The sequence below is a fragment of the Hylobates moloch genome, unplaced genomic scaffold (genome assembly GCF_009828535.3).
Source record: "Hylobates moloch isolate HMO894 unplaced genomic scaffold, HMol_V3 SCAFFOLD_2, whole genome shotgun sequence".
Classification (NCBI taxonomy): Eukaryota; Metazoa; Chordata; class Mammalia; order Primates; family Hylobatidae; genus Hylobates; species Hylobates moloch.
Genome location: NW_026652277.1, coordinates 127397492 through 127421015, shown reverse-complemented (window position 1 = coordinate 127421015; position 23524 = coordinate 127397492). Strand labels below are relative to the sequence as shown.

General features: G+C 36.0%; 1 protein-coding gene across 2 annotated transcripts in view; it reads left to right on the top strand.

Moving 5' to 3' along the window:
- AK9 (adenylate kinase 9) overlaps nt 1–23524 on the top strand; it is a 225980-nt gene that overhangs the window by 65242 nt on the left and 137214 nt on the right. For both annotated transcript variants that reach the window (XM_032156454.2, XM_058435472.1), the window contains exons 13-17: nt 8905–9049; nt 15514–15609; nt 15698–15811; nt 17893–17976; nt 19470–19618. In XM_032156454.2, coding sequence (XP_032012345.1) covers nt 8905–9049; nt 15514–15609; nt 15698–15811; nt 17893–17976; nt 19470–19618 — 588 coding nt within the window. The remainder of the gene's footprint in view (nt 1–8904; nt 9050–15513; nt 15610–15697; nt 15812–17892; nt 17977–19469; nt 19619–23524) is intronic.

Sequence of the window (23524 nt, the reverse complement as noted above, 5' to 3'; positions counted from 1 at the left end):
TGAGACCTCTTCTCTAAAAAAGTAAAATAAAATAAAATAAAATCATGAAAAATTATTATTTCTGACCCTCAGAAACTGAAATAATAATTTTTGTTTGTTTTAAGTCCCTAAGTTTTTAGGTACTTTGTTATGCAGCAATTAGAAAATACCCCAAAATAATTTTTTAAGATTGATAATTATATTTCATCAAAGTATAAAACATTTCTCTCTGATACAAGGCCTCTGTTTTTTTAAATGAAACCCAGTAGCCTGGGAGATCTTTGAAACAAGTATAACTAAAAACGTGTTTCTGGCACTGTATACTTAGAGCGCCTACAGATCAAAAGGATAAAGATAGGCAATGCTAGGAAAATAGACAACAGATAGCTAGAGAAAACCACAGAAGATGAGTTGTCAGTGGAAGAAACTTATGAAAGATGCCTAACCTCATCAGGAGATAAGTAACATAAAATAATAGTAAGATGAAAATTTTCACCCATATCAAAAGAATGACAGCCTTTGTTCTAGTGAGAACATGTATGAATGGAAAGTTTTAAAAACTATTGATGGAACAGTACATGGCGACCATCTTTTTAAGAATCTTTAAATTCCAGCCATGACAGTGAACTAACCCTCCTAACATGTGATCCCTGCAGGAAGAGAAACTCATGAGGTGAGCTCCATGGTTACCTCAATTGTCTGCATGGATGGGGACAGTTTCCTGACAGGCCAAGCAGAGCATGGTGCTTCCATGGAGCTGAGGAGACTGAGCTCAGTTCTGAAGCAGCCTGCACTGTGAAGCAGAGCAGCAGGGAGAAGGGAGCTGCTGTGAGTAGGGTGGGAGCAAGGCCCAAGTGTGTGTGGCCAAGAGCTTCTCAAAGGAGACTTCACAAAGCTTATCAAAGGATGGCTCCTACAGGTTGTGAACAGAACAGATACTGGAGGTTGAGCAGTGCAGGGACTTGAGACATCTGGCCCAGTTTCAAAGGAGAGGCCTTATTACCAGAACACTGAGCTGACACACTGTAAAGGCCATCCCTTGGGTGTAAGGACCACAACCTAGATTAAGGCCTGCACCCTCCCTTACTGAGCCTACAACCACTCCTCAATAAAATCTGGGGGAATGAATTTGGAGATTGAGCCCTATCAAATTGGGAAATACTTGGGGGCTTTCCAAATGTTGGATTTAATAAAGCATAAAATAGAAGTTCAGGCCAGTTGCAGTGGCCTGTAATCCCAGCACTTTGGGAGGCTGAGGAGGGCAGTTCACTTGAAGCCAAGAGTTTGAGACCAGTTCGGCCAACATGGTAAAACCCTGTCTCTACAAATATGAAAATTAGCCAGTGTGGTGGTGCACGTGTGTAATCCCAGCTATTTGGGAGACTGAGGCAGGAGAATCGTTTGAACCCAGGAGGTGGAGGTTGCAGTGACCAGAGATTACACCACTGCACTCCAGCCTGGGTGACAAGGAGAGACTCTGTCTCAAAAAAACAAAAAACAGAAGTTCAATGTGGTAAACCAATACAGTCATGTGCTGCACAACAGTGGTCCCATAAGATTATAATGAAGCTGAAAATTTCTCATCACCTAGTGAAGTCATAGCCATTGTAACATCATAGCACAAGTTACTCAAGTGTTTGTGATGCTGCTATAAACAAACCTACTGTGCTGCCAGATGTATAAAAGCACAGCATATACAATTATGTACAGTTATGTAATACTTGATGACAATAAAAAACAATGATGTTAATGGTTTAGTATTTACTATACTTTTAATCATTATTTTAGAATGTACTCCTTCTACTTGTAGAAAAAGTTAATTGTAAAACAGCCTCAGGCAGGTCCTTCAGGAGATATTCCAGAAGGCATTGTTGTCATAAGAGATGACAGCTCTGGCCAGGCGCAGTGGCTCACGCTTGTAATCCCAGCACTTTGGGAGGCTGAGGCGGGCAGATCACGAGGTCAGGAGATTGAGACCATGGTGAAACCCCGTCTCTACTAAAAATACAAAAAAATTAGCCAGGCGTGGTGGCGGGCACCTGTAGTCCCAGCTACTCGGAGAGGCTGAGGCAGGAGAATGGTGTGAACCCAGGAGGCGGAGCTTGCAGTGAGCCGAGATCGTGCCACTGCACTCCAGCCTGGGTGACAGAGCAAGACTCCGTCTCAAAAAAAAAAAAAAAAATCGAAAAATGGAAAAAAGCTTATAAAGATACAAAGAACCTATTTTGTATCATCCTTGTACATCTGTACAATAAGTTTGTGTTTTAAGCTAAGAATTGTTACAGAAGAGTCAAAAAGTTTAGAAATTTTAGAAGTTTATAAAGTAAAAAAGCTATAATAAGACAAGGTTAATTTATTATTGAACAAAGAAACAAATTTTAAATAAATTTAGTGTAGCCTAAGTGTACGTTGTTTATAAAGTCTATAGTAGTATACAATAATGTCCTAGACCTTCTTATTCACTCACCACCCACTGTCTCACCCAGATCAACTTCTAGTCTTGCAAGTTTCATTCATGATAAATTCCCTATACAGCTGTAGCATTTAAAAAATGTTTATGCCATATTTGCACAGTACCTGTTCTATATTTAGATATGTTTAGACATACAAATCCTTAACATTGTGTTACAATTGCTTGCAAAATTCAGTACAGCAACATGCTGTACAGGTTTGTAGCCTAGGAGCAATAGGCTATACCATATAGCCTAGGTGTTTAGTAAGCTCTACCCTCTAAGTTTGTGTAAGTACACTCTATGCTGTTTGCACAACAACAAAATCACCTTATGACACATTTCTCAGAATGTATCCCCATCGTTAAGCAACACATGACTGTAACTGAACTGTCTGATAGAACAAAAGTCAACACTGACAGTCTTCAGAGGAAGATAACAGAATTCAAAGTCCCTAATAATGTATCATCCACAATGTCCAACATGTAATGAAACGTTACAAGACATGCAAAGAAACAGGAAAACGTTACCCATATCAAGAAAAAAGGAGGCAATAGAAACTGACCCTGAAATGGACTAAATGTTGGATTTAGCAGATAAAATCTTTAAAATGGCTATTATAAATATACTTAAGGTCTTTATAAGAGAATAGAGAATCTCTTAAGATAAATGAAAAAACTACTTAAAACAGAACCAAATGGAAATCCTGCACTAAAAATATAAAAACCAAACTGAACGTTTTACTGAATTAGCTTGACTTCAGATTGGAATTTATGGAAGAACTTGAAGACAGATCAATAAAACATTTCCAGTCTGAAAAACAGAGGGAGAAAAAGATATTGAAAGAAATGAATAGAGCTTCAGGGACCTGTGGGACAAATCAGATGGTCTAATGTGAGTAAGTGGAGTCCCAGAAGAAGATGATAGTGGAAACAAGACAGAAAAAAAAATACTTGAAGATATCATTGTCAACATTACTGAAATTAAGAAACCAAGCAAAAACCAAAAAAATTATAGATTCACTTATAGGTCCAAGAAGCTCAGCAAGCCCCAAGCAGGATAAATACAAGGAAAACCACACCTACACACATCATATTTAATGGTGAAAACCCCAAAAGTAGCAGTTCCCAACCTTTTTGGCACCATGGACTGGTTTTATGGAAGACAGTTTTTCCACAGACTGGGTTGTGGGGGTGGAGGATGGTTTCAGGATGAAACTGTTCCACTTCAGATCCTCAGGCATTAGATTCTCATAAGGAGCACACAAACCAGATCCCTTGCGTGTGCAGTTCACAATAGGGTTCGTGCTCCTATGAGAATCTAATGTTGCCACTGCTCTGACAAGAAGCAGAGCTCAGGCAGTAATCCTCATCAACTGCTCACCTCCTGCAGTGCCACTCAGTTCCTACCGGTCTGTGGCCTGAGGGTGGGAGACCCCTCCCCTAAAGGAGCCACAGAAAAATTGATATGTTAAATAGAATAAAACATTGATACAAATGACAGCCAACTTGTCATCAGAAGCAATGGCAATCAGAAAACAATGAAACAAGAGCTTTAAACAACTACAAGAAGAAAAGCCATCCTAGAAGTATATAGCAAGTGAAAATGTCCTTGAAAAATGAGATAACACAAAGACATTTTCAGATAAAAGTCACTTTCTGGCCTTCTGATGACTACGAGTTTCATAATACAATTGCCAAGCCAGATCACCTAAACACTAAACAAACAATACTCATGCAAATGAAGCTTCCGATTATTAACATGCTCTGGAAAATAAGAGTAATTATTGAATCCAGAAACTAGATCAGGATACTAGAAACAGAAAAGGGAACGTTTGGAAAACAAAAAGCGTCCTTTGAAATTAAAATATATGCAAGATGAAAGAACATTAAAAAAGAAAATACAACACAAATGAAAAATTTAATAGAAGAGTTAAAAGATAGAAATTAGTTACCTTTTAGAAATTAGTATAAACTGACAAATCGAAAAAAGAATAGAAAAGAAAAGAAACTATAAGGTCAGTCTAGGGTGTTCATTATCCATATAGGAATTCTTGTAGGAGCTACCAGAGAAAAGAATATTACCAAAGAAATAACTGCAGAAAATTTCCCAGATTGAAGGACATGCTTCCAGATAGAAATGACACAGTAAATGCCCAGTAAAATGGATGGAGAAAGACCCACACGAAGGGACATCACTTTGAAATTATCAGACAATGGGGGCAAAGATCCAGAAGCTTCTGTAAAATGAGCCTAGAAGACTGGAGAGGAAAACTAGGTCCCATGGAAAGAACTGGAAATTCCAATAACATGGAACTTCTCAACCCACAACTCTGGAAGCCAGAAGACAATTTTTGGGGGGAGTGGCTGATAGCCTAGAATTTTATATTCAGGCAAACGAAGTCTAATAATAGAATGAAGGCATTTTCAGTCACACATGCAAAAAATTGCCTCTCATGTATTCTTTGTCAGAAGCTACTAGAGGATGTGGTGCATCAAAATGGGGGCCTAAACCAAGATGGCGACATGGGATCCGGAAGCAAAAGGGAATCCATGCATCCCTGACAAGGAAGAGGGTTAGGAAATCCCAAGATGGTGAGGGAAGGAGAGCCCATGATGTCAGTTGTTCTGCAGGCCTAGAAGCCTAGAAAATAACCAATCCAGTTTGGGGTAGGAGTCCAGAGGGCTCCAGAAGAGATAGCTCCAGGGAGATGATCACCTGATGTATTTTCAAGCAAAAATTTATACTTGTGAAGAAGAGTTTGGGAATTCATTATTGGTAGGTATATAGAAAACTAAGCAACCCCCACAAAAAAAAAAAAAACCTGCAGGAACCGAAATATGAACGTGTTCTACGTAATTGTGAATAACTGTTCTATAAGCATAATAACATGAATAATGCATACTATTTTTTAAAAATGTATTATCTAATTCTTGAGGGCTTATGGAGGGATGTGGGAGAAGAAATTGAGTGTGTATGTGTGTGTCTAAGATTCCTAACTAGTTCATCATTTGGGGAAGAAAAAGTTTTATCCAGGTAATTTCAGATTATTTAAAGTGTAAATTAGAAGGAAAAAGGAAAAAAATTAGAAGGAAAGTAAAACTTTTGACAGCATACAGAGGAAAATACTGAGTATATATTTGCCATGTGTGTGTTTCTCATCTATTACTGCATAAAAAATTACCCTAACAGCTTGAAACAACAATAAGCATTTATGATTTTGCATAGTCTCTCTGAGTCAGGAATTCAGGAGTGGCTTAGCTACGTGGTTCTGTCCTAAATGCTTTCATGAGGTTACAGGTAAGATGTCATCTGGGGCTGCACTCATCTGACACTAGGCTGGGGCTGGAAGATGGCTCAATCACATGAATGAGACCTCAGTTCCTTTCTATGTAGATCTCTTCATAGGACTGCTTATGTGTCCTCATGACCTGGCAACTGACTACCCTCAGAAAGAGTTAACCAAGGAGGAAGCTGTAATGTTTTCCATGACTTAGTCTTAAAAGTCATCCACTATCACTTGCATCGTACTCTATTTAAAGCAAGTCACTACTAAGTTCTAGTTACACTAAAGAGGAGAATTAGGCTCCACCTTCTGAAGGGAGGTGTGTGAAAAGATTTGTGGACATCACATCACAATATGTGTCAGATAAAGGAATTATCATTTTTAAATATAAAAAGATGAATCAATATGCAGATAAAGCTTCAATAGGAAAAAAAATCAAACAGGCAATTCACAGAATAATAGATACAAATAGCCATTAAACGTTAGCAAAAGGATACCACCTCCTTGATAGATGCCAAAAACAGAGACTTGTCATATCATTCTCATTGTAACAGTTAAAAGATTACTAAAAACACCCAATTTCGATGTGTACCTAGGATGGGAGAAGTACATTCTCATAGACTGCTAGTAAGAGTATAACCGTTAGGCATAGCAATAGGAAATACATATGCAAACCTAAAGTCCATGCATTTCCTTTGAACTGCCAATTCTGTTTTATGGATTTTTCTAAAGAAACTATCAAAGATATGTAGATAATTGTGTTCATTGTAGCCTAGTTTATGTACCAAAAATGTATATACCAAAATATAGATAATATATAATATGTGTGTTATATATTATGTACATTTTATATATATTATCATATATCATATATGTATACATTATATGTCTATAATACACATATTATATATTATATACATATATTTCGTCTATAATACACATATATACATATATAGCATATTATGCATATATTATATATTAATATATAATATTCAATTTAATATATTGTATTCTGGTTTATAATAGTAATATAATATTAGCACTATATTAATATATATTATATTAATATTATACATTAATGTATAATATACTATAGTATACTATTATACAAAATATATATTACATATTATATACATAGTATACTATACAATGTATATAAGCTATATATGCTATATATATGACTATAGTATATACATATGTGTATATGTATGTGTATGTATACATATGGAGACTCCTGATTCTTTTTCTTATAGGAATGTATATGTATATAATATATAATATGTATATTATATAATGTATAAAATATATATAATATATAATACACATATTGGCGTATACATTTTTGCAACTATAAACTAGGCTATGATGAACAAAATTATGAACATATCTTTGATAGTTTTTTAAGAAAAATCCATAAAACAGAATTGACAGTTGAAAGGATATGCATGGATTTTAGGCTTGCATATGTATTTCCAATTCCTATGCCTAATGGTTATGCTCTTATCAGCAAGTATATATATATATGTATATGTTTGTATATGTATATATATGAATAGTATATATAGTATATGGTGTATATGTATATGTATGAATAGTATATATAGTATATGGTGTATATGTATATGTATGAATAGTATATATAGTATATGGTGTATATGTATATATAGTATACCATATATATGTATTGATATTTTAGTTAAATAAGTTGTAACATATTCATCTGATGCAATACTATGCACATACTAAAAACTGATGATGTGGATGAAGATTTATTGGCATGGAATAAAACAGTGTAAGCCTACCAAAAGAAAAGCAGAATGGGAATATAGAGATCTGTAAATATTAATTAAAGACACATAGAATCCTATTTTTAAGATCCCAATATTCTGCATTAAATCTGTTATCTACCTGACAAGTTATATCCAGAACATAGAAATTATTCTAACACAATTTTAGGCAAAAGCTGAACATATGCTTAAAGAGAAAAATATAAGTGAATAAGCATATATAAAGAAGTTCAAAAGTATTCGTGATTAGGGAACTGTGAATTTAATTTACAATGAGATACTTCTTCACACCCACTAGAAAATTTAAAAGCTTCACAAAACCAAGTGTTGGTGAGGATGCAAGGAAACTAACTTTCATATCTTTCTGGTAGAGATGTAAAATAGTTCAACTGTTTTCGAAACAGTTTGATGGTTTATTATAAAGTTATATACACACTTACCATATGGCCCAGGAATTTCACTCCTAGGTATTTACCCAAGAGAAGTGGAAACACATAACCACAAAAAGACTTGTGTACAAATGTTCCTCACGGCTTTATTCATAATAACCAAAACGTAGAACACAACCTAAATGTCTATCAATAGATAAATGAATAAAAAACTGTAGTAAATTCATGCAATGAAATCCACTCAACAATAAAAAGGATACCCACAATAACACTGATGAATCTCCAAAACATTCTGCAAAGGAGGGAAAACCTGAAAAAGATCACATACTGTATGTTTTCATTTATATGAAATTCTAGAAAAGGCAACACTAAAGTAATTTATAGCTACAGAAGGCAGAAAGTAGTTGCCAGGGGCCAGGAATGAAAGCTGGGGAAGGAATAAGGCAGGAAAGGATTGACAACAAGGAGCATAAGGGAATTTAGGGAGTGATGTAAAAGTTCAGGCTGGTCTTGAACTCCTCACCTCAAGGGATCCTCTTGCCTCAGCCTCCCAAAGTAGTGGGATTACAAATGTTAGCCACCACACCCGACAAATGTTCTATATCTTGATTGTGGTTAATATATGTATATATATTTGTGAAAACTCATCAAACTGTGTACTTAAGATGTATGCCTTTTATTGTATGTAAGTTATACATATAACATGGATTTAAAATATATATATCTATGTTTTAACTTCTGTTAAGTCAAAATATATACATAATCTGAATATATATACTACATGATAAATACATATATAGACATATATCCTACATGAAAAATATGGCTGAATTTCTATTAAAGCAAGTACTCAAAAATAGGTGAATTCTGAACATAACTCCAAATATACCTCAAGCAGTATTAATATTTTTGGAATAGAGATAGAAATATAGATAGATATACATAGATGAACAATGTGTTTAATAATCACAATAACTCATGCTTATGTTGATTTTCTCAAATATTCTTTACAGGTAGTCGACTATGCCCAACTTGTTCAGCCACGTTTTGATAAAGCCCGTGAAACATTAGTAGAGAATACCATAGCTGAGGCCACTACAGCAGCAATTAAAGTTGTGAAAGAAAAGCTTCTCAGGGAACTGCAAGCTAGAAAACAAGGTGAAACATCTTTTTAAAATGTGTGTTTTAAGTTTAGGTAAAAATTAAGCCTGGCTACTTGAAAGCAAGGACTTTGTTTAGCTCATCTTGGCATTCTTGGCACTTTACATGTTATAGACTCAACAAATAATTGAAGAATGGATGTACATAAACCAATTCAAAAGCAGAGAAAAAAAATTTCAATTCTAGACCTCTAAGGAAATGAATCAGAAGGAGCCTCTAAATTTGGATTTCTTTCTCCAATGGGTCTATCTTACTGGGCAGACTATTTGATCAGGATTTACACCTTTATCTACACCAGTCATTAAAACAACAGGAAGAATCCACCTGACTCTTGTGGAGCTTGTTGTTGTTTTGGACTTATATGGCAGTCCTGATTGTGACTAAATCTTTCTATTTGGGAAAGATTAATTTAATGCAGTGAAACTAGAAGAAGCCTTAGTAGTGATCACTTAACACCTTTCTCCTCTAATTTTATAGTTGAGAGAACTGAGGTTCATGGAGGTTGAATGGCTCCCTGGAAACCACCCAGCGGGTGGCATAGCTGAGACTTGATCCCTCATTTCCAAAGTCCTGGTGGTCTTTCTCCTGACCATTCTGCCTCTTCCTGTGTCTCACTGACTGTTGATCACATTGCAGAATAGACAAAAAGGGTTTTTTTTTTTCTGTTTTTCTCCAAGAAAAATGAGAGTTCTCATTTCATGACTACTTCTGATGTTCATTGATTGGTTTTTGCAGGCTTTGTATCTCTAGTTGGCAGTCTTGTAACTAATCATATTAGAACACATGAAAGTAGCTTAATCTAAACCTCTCCTCTTAATGGAATGCCCTTAATGCAACATTTCCTATGTACAACATGGGATCTTCCTCACTTTCAAAAATCTAAATCCAAAATCTGGGATTAGCTTCAGCAATTTTAGCTAGATTCAGTCACCACTGTTCAGAGTCCCAGAAGCTATGGCAGTGCACTGTGTGGCCATCAGTGCCTCCATTCCAAATATCTTTTTCCTAATTATGTTTTTCTGATGACAAAAGTAATAATAGCTATTCATGATGCATTTACTACAGGCTGGAGCTATGCTAACTGCGTTGCATGTGTTATCCTATTTAATCCTCATGACAAGTTTGCACGGTAGATGTTCTTATGGCCAATTCTAGTGGTTGAAGAAACTCAGAAGGATTATTTAAGAGCTGACAGCCAGCAAGTGATTGGGATTCAAATAAATGTGCTCTTCTTTCCTCTCAAGTGAGCACAGAAAATCAGAAAAAGCAGATAGAAAGAAAACTCACTCATACTTAGAACAAGAACCATTCTTGTTCTTTGCTCCTCTCTTTTTTTCTATTCATGTTTGTAATGGTTAATTGTGATCCTATGGTATATGCAAAATTACATTCACTCATTTTAAAATAATACTTCTTTCTAATTAAGATGTAATTATTGTAATAAATTTTGTATTAGATATATCTCTAAATTCATTATTTTTCCCAAATGCTGAGCCAATGTTACAAATAACAATTACTAAATTATCCATAATTTTACTGGAGGTTTGAAATGCCAACTTTATCCTAATATTAAGTTTGTGTGGGTATGTATAAACTTCTGGAATTTCTATTCTATTGATATTTATAGTACAACTTTTAATACATAATGTAATTATCAAAGCTTTATGATACATTTTGACTCTTGTGGTAATATAAATCCTCCCTCAAAACATTTTGCTTTAAATTGTTTCCTGATTATTTCTTCATTTGTTCCATGTAATGGGTGCTTATTGTTTGCCAGGAACTGTACTAGATGTCAGGATGCTTGTAGAATTTTTGTCAAGTTCTACAACAAATCCCAATGGGAGGATTGTATTAATATTATATAATAATTTGGTAAGAATTGTCATATTTACTATTAGATCTTCTCATGCAGACATGAAATCTCTATTTTTTAGTCTAGTTTTGTTTTTCCATAATATTTGGTAGCATTCTTCATGTATTGTCTACAGTTTTCTTAATAAGCTTATTTCCAGATATTTTGTCATTTTATTACTAGTGAATGGGATCTTTTTATAATATTTTGTAAGTAGTTATTAACAGTATATTGGAAAGCTATTTGATTTTCATATATTTATTTAAAACTATCTAGCTTATTAAACTTCCTTTCTAGTTCTTTTTTTTAATTATACTTTAGGTTTTAGGGTACATGTGCACAATGTGCAGGTTTGTTACATATGTATCCATGTGCCATGTTGGTTTGCTGCACCCATTAACTGGTCATTTAGCATTAGGTATATCTCCTAATGCTGTCCCTCCCCACTCCCCCCACCCCACAACAGTCCCCGGAGTGTGATGTTCCCCCTCCTATGTCCATGAGTTCTCATTGTTCAATTCCCACCTATGAGTGAGAACATGCGGTGTTTGGTTTTTTGTCCTTTCGATAGTTTACTGAGAATGATGGTTTCTAGTTTCATCCATGTCCCTACAAAGGACATGAACTCGTCATTTTTTATGGCTGCATAGTATTCCATGGTGTATATGTGCCACTTTTCTTAATCCAGTCTATCGTTGTTGGACATTTGGGTTGGTTCCAAGTCTTTGCTATTGTGAATAGTGCCGCAATAAATCTACGTGTGCATGTGTCTTTATAGCAGCATGATTTATAGTCCTTTGGGTACCTACCCAGTAATGGGATGGCTGGGTCAAATGATATTTCTAGTTCTAGATCCCTGAGGAATCGCCACACTGACCACAATGGTTGAACTAGTTTACAATCCCACCAACAGTGTAAAAGTGTTCCTATTTCTCCACATCCTCTCCAGCACCTGTTGTTTCCTGACTTTTTAATGATGGCCATTCTAACTGGTGTGAGGTAGTATCTCATTGTGGTTTTGATTTGCATTTCTCTGATGGCCAGTGATGATGAGCATTTTTGCATGTTTTTTTTGGCTGCATAAATGTCTTCTTTTGAGAAGTGTCTGTTCATGTCCTTCGCCCACTTTTTGATGGGGTTGTTTGTTTTTTTCTTGTAAATTTGTTTGAGTTCATTGTAGATTCTGGATATTAGCCCTTTGTCAGATGAGTAGGTTGCAAAAATTTTCTCCCATTCTGTAGGTTGCCTGTTCACTCTGATGGTAGTTTCTTTTGCTGTGCAGAAGCTCTTTAGTTTAATTAGATCCCATTTGTCCATTTTGGCTTTTGTTGCCATTGCTTTTGGTGTTTTAGACATGAAGTCCTTGCCCATGCCTATGTCCTGAATGGTATTGCCTAGGCTTTCTTCTAGGATTTTTATGGTTTTAGGTCTAACATGTAAGTCTTTAATCCATTGTGAATTAATTTTTGTATAAGTTGTAAGGAAGGGATCCTGTTTCAGCTTTTTACATATGGCTAGCCAGTTTTCCCAGCACCATTTATTAAATAGGGAATCCTTTCCCCATTTCTTGTTTTTGTGAGGTTTGTCAAAGATCAGATAGTTGTAGATATGTGGCATTATTTCTGAGGTCTCTGTTCTGCTCCCTTGGTCTATATGTCTGTTGTGGTACCACTACCATGCTGTTTTGGTTACTGTAGCCTTGTAGTATAGTTTGAAGTCAGGTAGCATGATGCCTCCAGCTTTGTTCTTTTGGCTTAGGATTGACTTGGCAATGCGGGCTTCTAGTTCTGATGGACTTTCAGTAGATTCTCTTGGGTTTTCCAGAGAGCTAATCATATAATTTGAAAAGAAGTACAGTTTAAACCCCTCTTTTTCCAATACTTATATTTATTTCCTTTCTTGACTAATTATGTAGGTGAGCAATTCTAGAATGTCAAATAGTGGTTATGATACTGAGCATCTTTAAAGGGGTTCTTGTCAATATTTCTCCATCAGGTTATTAAGTATTTTTATCTGGAATAGATATTGAAAATTGCCAAATGCAGTCAAGGTCAGTGGCTCATACCTGTAATCCCAATGCTCTGTGAAGCCAAAGTGGGAAGATCTCTTGAGGCTAGGAGCTCAAGATCAGCCTGGCAACAAAGGGAGACATTATTTCTACCAAAAAAAAAAAAAAAATTAGTTGGGTGTGGTGGTCCACACCTGTAGATGCAGCTACTCAGGAGGCTGAGCTGGGAGGATCACTTGAGCCCAGGAGGTTGAGGCTGCAGTAAGCTATGATCACATCACCACATTCCAACCTGTCTCAAAAAAAAAAAAAGAAAGAAAGAAAAAGAAAAAAGAATGAAAACTATCAAATGTATTGCCAGCATCTTTCAAGATAATCAAGTTTTTAATCCTTTGACCGATAATCATTAAGTTTTTAATCCTTTGACCTATTGATTTGATCAGTTATACTAATGTATTTTCCAACATTAAACAATTCTTGTATTTCTGAAATAAACCTTACTTCATTTCAGTTGGACTTTCAGTTGATTCTCTTGGGTTTTCCAGAGAGCTAATCATATAATTTGAAAAGAAGTATAGTTTAAACCCCTCTTTTTCCAATACTTATATTTATTTCCTTTCTTGACTAATTATGTAGGTAAGCAAGTCTAGAATGTCAAATAGTGGTTGTGATTTTTTTTTTTTTCCTGGCAGAGACAGGGGTCTCAGTATGATGTCCAGGATGGTCTCTAACTCCTGGCCTTAAGTTATCCTCCGGCCTTGGCCTCCCAAAGTGCTGCAATTACAGGCATGAGCCACTGTGCCTAGTTTCGTTATTCTTATAACATATTTTTTTTACTTTTGTTTGTTTATTTAGGACTTTTTCCCTACATTCTTAGGTGTGACTGGTTTATAGTGGGGCGGGGGGGAGATGTGCTCTATTTGTCAGAGTTTGCTATCATTTCTTTTTTAACTTTTTACATAAATTGGGAAGATTCTCAACATTTTCCATGCTTGAAACTATTTAAATAGCAAGGAAATTACTTCTCCGTACATGGCAATGTTGAGTTTTTGCTAGATGAGAACACAGTATTTACCTAATAAATCTGCCTCTCTTCTTTCTCAGCCTGTAAACAAATAAAATAATTCAACATGGTGCCCAAGAGATTACAAAAAACAACAAAAAGACCAGCACTGAAATTGCGTGCCATCCAAATGGTTATCCAGACAATCTAGAGTGAAGTTATATTTTTAGTATATTACCTTCAAAATGAAAATTAAAAATTTAAAATATCTCAGTCAACTTACAAACTGAAGCTGGAGAAATATTGGCTCAGTCTACTAAAGTGGCTTGTTATTCAACCTATTTAAGTCTGGACAAAGTGAATTTATTAATTCATTCAACAAATACTTGAATACCTACTTTGTATTAGACTTTATTCTAGGCACCAGCAATACAGATGAGAACAAGACACATGAAGTCCCTGTCCTTGTGGTGCTCACATTTCAATAGAGGGCAGAAGGCAAAAAAAAAAAAAAGCCAAGGGAACAAATGGAAAAAAAATACAACATGGTAATGGGGCAGACAGTGATTGGAGTAGGGATACTGAAGTGTTGGGATGCCCAGGGAAGACATCTCCAAAGAGGGGATGTTTGACTGAGACCTGGACCAAGGCAGGAAATTAGCCGGGCTCCTGGAGGAAGAACAGTGATCTGTAATGTTTCTTTCACATTAAATTCTAACATTAAATCATAGATTTTACAGCTTTCCACAAATTGTCTTCTCCCACTGGAATATAGAAATAGATGCTATCTCTCATATGCTGCAAACTTAAAAGCCTTTTTATTTTCTTTTCCAAATTCACTAATTATTCTAAATCTGACAATAGGAGTAACTCTACTTAAAATTTTAAATTGGAATTTTTTGCTATTGAAGTTTGCCTCAATATATTTTTAAGAAAAATTTGTCGTCCGGGCGCGGTGGCTCACGCTTGTAATCCCAGCACTTTGGGAGGCCGAGGCGGGTGGATCACGAGGTCAGGAGATCGAGACCATGGTGAAACACCGTCTCTACTAAAAATACAAAAAATTAGCTGGGCGTGGTGGCGGGCGCCTGTAGTCCCAGCTACTCGGAGCGGCTGAGGCAGGAGAATGGTGTGAACCCAAGAGGTGGAGCTTGCAGTGAGCCGAGATTGCGCCACTGCACTCCAGCCTGGGCGACAGAGCAAGACTCTGTCTCAAAAAAAAAAAAAAAAAAGAAAAATTTGTCAGTGGAGAATATTGAGGTTTTTTTAACATAAAAATTAAATGATTATACAGAGGATGGCAGCTAACATGGAACAGCCTTCCTGTGTGCCAGCATTTTCCAAGTTAAGTATTTATATTCATTACCTCATTTAATCCTCACAGCAGTGCTTTCAGTTTAAAGATCCTCATTTTGCCTAGAAATTGAGACAAAAAGATCAAGTGGTTTACCAAAGCCACACAGCCCTTACACCTTGTAAGTCAGAACTGAAACTCAAGTGTGTCTAACTTTGAAGCAGGGGCTTTTGGTCACTCTACCTGTCTCTCTATCCCCAACTACCTTTTGCTAACACCACCACCCATTGTTATATTTCAGCTGAAACAGCTTTAAGAGAATTTCAAAGGCAATATGAAAAAATGGAGTTTGGAGTATCCTCAGTGGAGACAACACACTCGTCAACTGATGAAGAAGGTAAAGAAATATATTGCTGATGTTATTGACCAAATCATTCCTAATGTAAATAGATTAGCTGATAAAGTATATTATTCTTTCATTGCAGGGTACATTCAAGGCTCCCAAAGGGACAGAGGCAGCTCTTTAGTGGACACCGAAGAAGCCAAAACGAAGTCAGAAAATGTCCTCCATGATCAAGCTGCTAAAGTTGATAAAGATGGTAACAAAGTGAACTGCTAATCCCACATTTGTGGATCTCATTTTCATTTATTTCATATTTGATTATGTTTATATTTATGCTTAAAATTACCCTCAAAATTGGAAACTTCAGGAGGAAAAAAGCTAAATATTTCTTTATGGATTTAACCTGAACAACTGTAGAACAGAAGTCAGTTTATTAGAATAAAGAAGAAAACATATAAATGAGGAGTCAGATACAATTAGAGCCCAAAGAAAAATGTTTGAATATTTCCAGTGTTATACAATCATTATCATATCATAAACTCTTTTTTAAAAGCTCTCTACTTTAACGTGTTGGAATCAGAGCATCTTAAGGCCACAATTTTAGCTGTGAAACTTTATCATTTACCCATTGTGCTATTTATCCTTATAAAATTTTTCTATTCATATTTGAACATAAGAGCATATAGCATTACATTATATAATAATTATATGTAATATAGAATAGCTATAATATAAACTATTTTTACATTTTTTTACTTATAATGTACCATTTAATTATATTACTTCATTGGGAACTATTTTAACCCTCATTATAAGTTACTGCACAATTTCTCTAGAATTCCTGGGGATTTCTAGGAATTACTAAATTAATAAATATGAAGCTACAGACAGAGTCAAATTGCTTTGCGTAAAATTTTTCCAAATTATGTTTCCCCAGTAATATACAAAATATATGTCATTGTTTCCTCAGTATTTTCTGTTGTTTTAATTTTTACTTCAGAAATTTATATTCATATTTGTTAACCATTTATATTTCTTCTTTTTTGAGGTGACTATTTTTGTCTTTTGCCCATTTTTCTAAATGGTTATATCAATTATATAGTCTGTGTATAAACTTTCTATATTAGTCTCTTATTTTTCATATATTTTACAAATTGAGTGGTTTGTCTTCTAAGTCAGCTTGGTGTTTTTGAAGTAAAGGTATTTTTCACATTTTTGCAGTCAAATCATTATTTTCTCTTTGTTGCTTTCTTCCTTCACTTTTAGGCTTAAAAAGTCTTCCTCTCAATCAGACATTTATATATATATTAAATGTCTGAGAGGATAGATTATTATTATATCTAAATGTCTGAGAGGATGGATTGATTATATCATATATAATTCTATAAATGTTCAATTTATAATATCTAATATATATAATTATATAAATGAGAGGAAAATATTTTTATATATGAGTAATTGAGGACATATATAAATAATAGCTTTATATACATAAATTTATAAGTATTTGTATAAATTTTTATATAAATATATATTTGTGTAAGTTTATATATATAAACTTATATTATGGTTTTTTAATTCAGTTTTAAAGTGCATCTGTCATTTATTTTGTTAAATAATGTAGAGCTGATTTTTTGTTTAGTTTCTCCCACTAATTCAGACAGATGTGCTTGCCTGCTGTTTATTTAAAGCCTAGTAAGAATTGAACAGGGCACTGTCAGAAACTCATGTATGGCACTCCTCGTCCCTTAACATGCACAGCCTTCACAGAACAACCCCACCCCCTGTACATTAAAATTTTGACCATCAGGTGGCAGCTGACAGCCTCATCTTTGCTGCTGTGGAGTTCCCAACTCCAGTCCACAAAGAAAGCCCTGCCCCAAGACTGTCTGCTCCAAGTCTGCCTTGGGGGAGGCAGTCCAAGTTAGAAGCAGGCAGCAGTACCTCTATCCACTGCTGGAAGGACGCCAATATTGCCAGTATCCATGGGTAAGAAGGCATTCTTCTGCCCAGTGTCTCTGAGGTAAGCACAGCCTTGACCTCTAGGAGTCAAGAGGGTGTTAGTTGCCTCAGGAAGGGCACTGTTGATTGTTTTTTTCTGTTTAGATCCGTTGGCATTATAATAAACTGAAATTACTCCTGGTTTTGTTATATGTTATTACGTTCATTATCTGCTGCTAGATATATTTACCCATTTAAATGTTATGGTTGTTATTTTAATTAAAAATTGGGAGTGTGAGTCCTGGTTCTCTAGACTTATATTACAGTCTTTCTTGGGAATCACCTACGTTTTTTTTTAATACCATTCTTTAGGCATTCACAATGTTTTATTCACAGATGGAAAAGAAACTGGTGAAACATCCACATTTAAAAGGCATTCTCAAGATGCTAGTCAAGATGTAAAGTTGTATTCAGATACAGGTAAATTAATATTTGTATAATTTGATTCTTTTAGACTGTGGTTCTAAAAAACACAGGTAGTTCCCTCAGAATTTAGAAGAAGAAATGTGTGATTTTTTTAAAAAAATAAAAGCATGATTAATACCCAAGTACTCTACTTTAATGGCTACTCTAGTATGTTGGACATGCAAGAACATTGAAAAACTAATACATGATATGTTGTTTTGGTGAAAAAGAATATTGGGAAGACAGGCAGTCTATCTTTCTGCTCTGCCATCCCTGGCACACAGCTACTATAATAAGCCACAAGATGGCTGCTGGAGCTCCAGCCATCACATCAGTGTACCTAGCAGGAACGCTGGAAAGGGAAAGGAAAAGGAAAGGAAAGGACAAAAACTGGCACTTAGCTGAGTCAGCCAAGTGTGAGGAGCACATGTGCATGCGAGTGCACATAAACGTGCGCACACACACACAAACTCTGCTTGCCTCTTATTGGCTGTCCAAGCTATAAGGGAAGTTTAGAGATGTAGTTTTTCAGCGGGGCACATTGCTAGCCTTGACAAAATCAGGGTTGCTCTATGAAGGAAGAGGCGAATGGATATTGGGTGGACAATTACCGGCTTCTAGCACATTTCACATCTTTGCCTGGCTATTTCTGCTTCACTATGCACCCACTCCCATGGGCACAGTAAGATCATGGGTTCTTGACTTTTCTGCTCTGGCTTTCCAGGAACTGTGAGTCTTTTGATCCCTGAGAACACTTTCAGGCAGGGGGCGCAGCAGGCAACTGCTTTTGAAGACCATTTGGGATTTTTCTGGGTTGGGATCAGTCTGGCTCCAGCTAGAGACCCTGACAGATGGAGCCCTGAGGCACAGAGGCTTAGAAGCTTGACTGCAAATGCAGAATTCAAGGAGTCAGGTGAAACTGCCAAACTCCTATCTCATTAGAGTAGCAGATGAACAAACATTTACATCATGATGCAGCCTGAGAGCCAACTCAGCCATGCAAGGACACACTTCACACCAAAGAGGACAAGAATCAAGTGTAACACTTGAAACACCAGGCTATGCCACCTTTTCACCATCCCCTCCAACTTGCCTACCTCTTGTCCCCTCACTGCCCCTTGTAGTCTCATGCTAGTTACTGGAAGTATTCATCTTGTTTTTTGACTCATTCCCTAGATACTTGTGTTTTCACTTGACTCCTGGAATCCTCTGGCCCCTACGTTTCTTCCCTGGTTTTGACTCCTGCCAGACATGACTTTCTTCTTGCCTTTTTCACTTTCATTCTGCTATACTGACTTTAAGTCACTTCTCTGAGAGTTTGCGGTGCTGTGATTCCTGACCTAACATTTCCTCTCCAGAGTCTTATTTCTCCCTCCTTCCAACATGTGCTGCAATGACGTGAAAATAATACTTTCTTGGGTCAGATATTATCAATCATGTTTTATTGCAAGTAGTATTGTCCACTAAAATTATTAATGGCATTAATTTATCAGCTTATTTTACTTTAGCCCCAACAGAAGACTCGATAGAAGAGGTAACTGCAGATCATCCAGAGGTTGTGTCCATGATTGAAGAGACTATAAAAATGTCACAGGATATAAACTTTGAACAGCCGTATGAAAAACATGCTGAAATCTTACAGGAAGTCCTTGGAGAGGTAAAAAATCTAGCTGGGTAATTCTTTTCAGTGACTTAACTATTACTGAGAAAATGTTAATCTAGTATGTGTATAATTATTTTAGAGTCTTATGGTATTGAAATTTGTAGCCTTCAAATTCATGTACATTGTGTAGTCAGCATTGTTAAATGCAAAGTACCCCAGTGAACAAGTACTGATGCTCTTTGGTAAATTTTCAATTATAAACAAAATTATGTAATATAACTTTATGCTTTGAAATTAATTCTTCATTAAATTTTATTGTCTTTGATTCAATTCAGTTCATTAAAAGATGATGCATATTGGTACTAGGTACCAAAATTATATGTTTCATCTATGAACTAATTAGTTATAAGCCAAGACAAATTTTGCCCCCTGGTTAATTAATTTCATCCAACCAACTTGAACATGTGTTCATAGGGCAGATGAGTGGACACACACGTGCTGTTCCAGTCTAAAGGGGAAAAAAATCCTCAAATGCTATCTATCAATGGCAGATCAGAAAGGCCTATTGTTTGTTTATAAAGAACAGGATATTCATGTGGGTCTGTTTTGTACAAAGATCTTAAGTAAACATTCAGAGCAAAAGTCAAAAGCAGAACTAATCTTTTAGGCCCTTGATGAACTTCTGTATATCTCTGTGATTTAACTTAAAATTACTATGTGAAAAAAATATATATGATGTTAGAGTATGGAACCTCTTTGTAACACATTGAGTGGTTTCCTCAAGTCCCAGGCTCTACCAGCCTCTCTGACTCTCGGGTTCTCATGGCTCCCTTTGAGCTTCACATACAGACTTTTCAAAGTTTTCTGCATACCTGTCTTCAGGTTGTTCTATCATCTGTTTAGTCCTTCAGAAATATTATGAGTACCTACTATCTGCCCTATACCGTGTTAAGATACCAGGAATCTGAAGATGAATTAAACACAGCCCGTTCCTTTAAGGAGCCATCCGTCAGGTGGGGAAGACGGAACTGACATGTAAACCAATAACTGAGTTATCATGTGCTAGTGGTAAATAGATGTGTTTGAGGTGTAGGAATTCCGTGAAGGTCAGAGCCATCATCTCTGCCTGGGAGGTAAAAGAAATCATCTCAGAGGAGATCTGCAAGTGAGGGACATGTTTGGGACTGTGGAATTTCCATATTTACCCTTGAGTGAAATTTTTCTCCATTCTCTTCAGAGTTTATTCTGGAGGATATAAATCTACAAGGAGTCCTACACTTCTGATACAGGAATATATATAGTATTAGATAGTAAACTGTAGCTCTGGGACTGTAGTTTAAATCGTATGAGATTTTAACACCTAAGCTCATATCAGGTTGTCATTTCTCAAAAGACCAGAGACCTGTGCAGGAGACAGTTTTACCTGTCATCAGTTCTACGATCTTTATGATTAGAAGAACTATTTTTCGTAAACAGCTAGAGATATGCTCCTTTGAGATGGGCCTGTACAAGTCATATGCCCGTGTTGTTTTGGGGTTTTGTTTTTATTTTTTAAATTGGATTGTTTCTTTTTTGATTCATGTTTTGTTTATGTATTCTGAGTATGAGCTCTTTGTTGAATATTTTGCAATTATCTTTACAAATATCTTCTGTCTTGAATAATAGGAGTTAATTTTAATGAAATCACGTTTATTAATTTTTCCTTTCATAGTTAGTGCTTTTCATATTCCGTTTCAGAAATATTTGCCTACCCAAAATCAGGAAGATATTCTCCTAGGTTTTCTTCTGGAAACCTTGCTTTATCTTTCATATTTGGATCTAAGGTCCATTTGAAACTAATTTTTGTGTATCAAAAACAATATTCATATGGCCAATATACATATAAAAAGGTACTTAACATCACTAATCATTGACCACAATGTGGTCAAGTTTTATTTTTTTTTTTTCAAGATAGATAACTAGTTGCTCTCACACCACTTATTGAAAAGACCATCCTTTCTCCACTATCATATATCAAGTGGCCATATATGTGTAGTCTCTTTATAGACTCTTTGTTCTGTTCCATTAGTCTGTTTGTCTGTGCCAGAGCCACATGTCTTAATGACTGTAGTTTTTTTTTTTTTTTTTTGAGCCAGAGTCTTGCTCTGTCACCCAGGCTGGAGTGCAGTGGTGGGATCTCAGCTCACTGCAACCTCCAACTCACAGGTTCAAGCTATCATCCTGCCTCAGACTCCCGAGTACCTGGGAATGCAGGTGTACACCACCATGCCTGGCTAATTTTTTGTATTTTTTTAGTAAAGACGGAATTTCACCATGTTGGCCAGTGTGGTCTAGAACTCCTGACCTCAAGTGATCCATCTGCCTTGGCCTCCCAAAGTGCTGGGATTACAGGTGTGATCCACCATGCCTGGCCCTGCTGTAGCTTTATAATAAATCATGACATGTGAGAGGGTGAATCCTTCAACACCCTATTTCTCCTGTCATTGCATCCTTCTTTGTGTCATACGTTATGTTTTCTTCTGCTTACTTCTTTAAGATTATCTTAGCTATTATAGGTCCTTTTTACTTCCACATAAATTTTAGAATGAGCTACTCAATTTTCACACACACACACACCCCTCTGCTGGGATTTTGATCGGGTTGCATTGTATCTATTAGATAAATTTGGTTAAGACTATCATCTTTACAATATTGAGTCTTATAATCCATGAACATAAAATATTTGTTCAGCCATCCCTCAGTACCCTCAGTGGATATCCTCAGTGGATTATTTCCATGACCCTCACAGATACCAGAATCCATGAATGTTCAAGTTCCTTGTATAAAATGGCATGGTATTTGCATATAACCTAAGCACATCCTTCCATATACTTTAAATCATCTTTAGATTACTTATAATGCCTAATACAATGTAAATGGTATATAAATAGTTGTTTACACTACATTGTTCAGGGAATAATGTTTAGTACAGACATGACCATCCTTTTTTTTTCCAAATATTTTATATCCATGGTTGGTTGAATGCACAGAGGCAGAGACCATGGATACAGAAAACTGACTATAATTAATTTAGGTCATCTTTAATTTTTCCCAGCATTGTTCTCTAATTTTCAAGGTAAAGGTCTTCAACGTCTCTCATTAGGTTTATTTTTAGGTATTTGATGTATTTTGATGCTACTATAAATGCTAGTAGGGTTTTATTTTATTTTCTAATTGTTGCAACCATTTTTTTTATTATACTTTAGGTTTTAGGGTACATGTGCACAATGTGCAGGTTTCTTACATATGTATCCATGTGCCATGTTGGTTTGCTGCACCCATTAACTCGTCATTTAGCGTTAGGTATGTCTCCTAATGCTGTCCCTGCCCCCTCCCCCCACCCCACAACAGTCCCCGGAGTGTGATGTTCCCCTTCCTGTGTCCACGAGTTCTCATTGTTCAATTCCCACCTATGAGTGAGAACATGCGGTGTTTGGTTTTTTGTCCTTGCAATAGTTTACTGAGAATGATGTTTTCCAGTTTCATCCATGTCCCTACAAAGGACATGAACTCATCATTTTTTATGGCTGCATAGTATTCCATGGTGTATATGTGCCACATTTCCTTAATCCAGTCTATCGTTGTTGGACATTTGGGTTGGTTCCAAGTCTTTGCTATTGTGAATAGTGCCGCAACAAACATACGTGTGCATGTCTTTATAGCAGCATGATTTATAGTCCTTTGGGTAACTACCCAGTAATGGGATGGCTGAGTCAAATGGTATTTCTACTTCTAGATCCCTGAGGAATCGCCACACTGACTTCCACAATGGTTGAACTAGTTGACAGTCCCACCAACAGTGTAAAAGTGTTCCTATTTCTCCACATCCTATCCAGCACCTGTTGTTTCCTGACTTTTTAATGATCGCCATTCTAACTGGTGTGACATGGTATCTCATTGTGGTTTTGATTTGCATTCCTC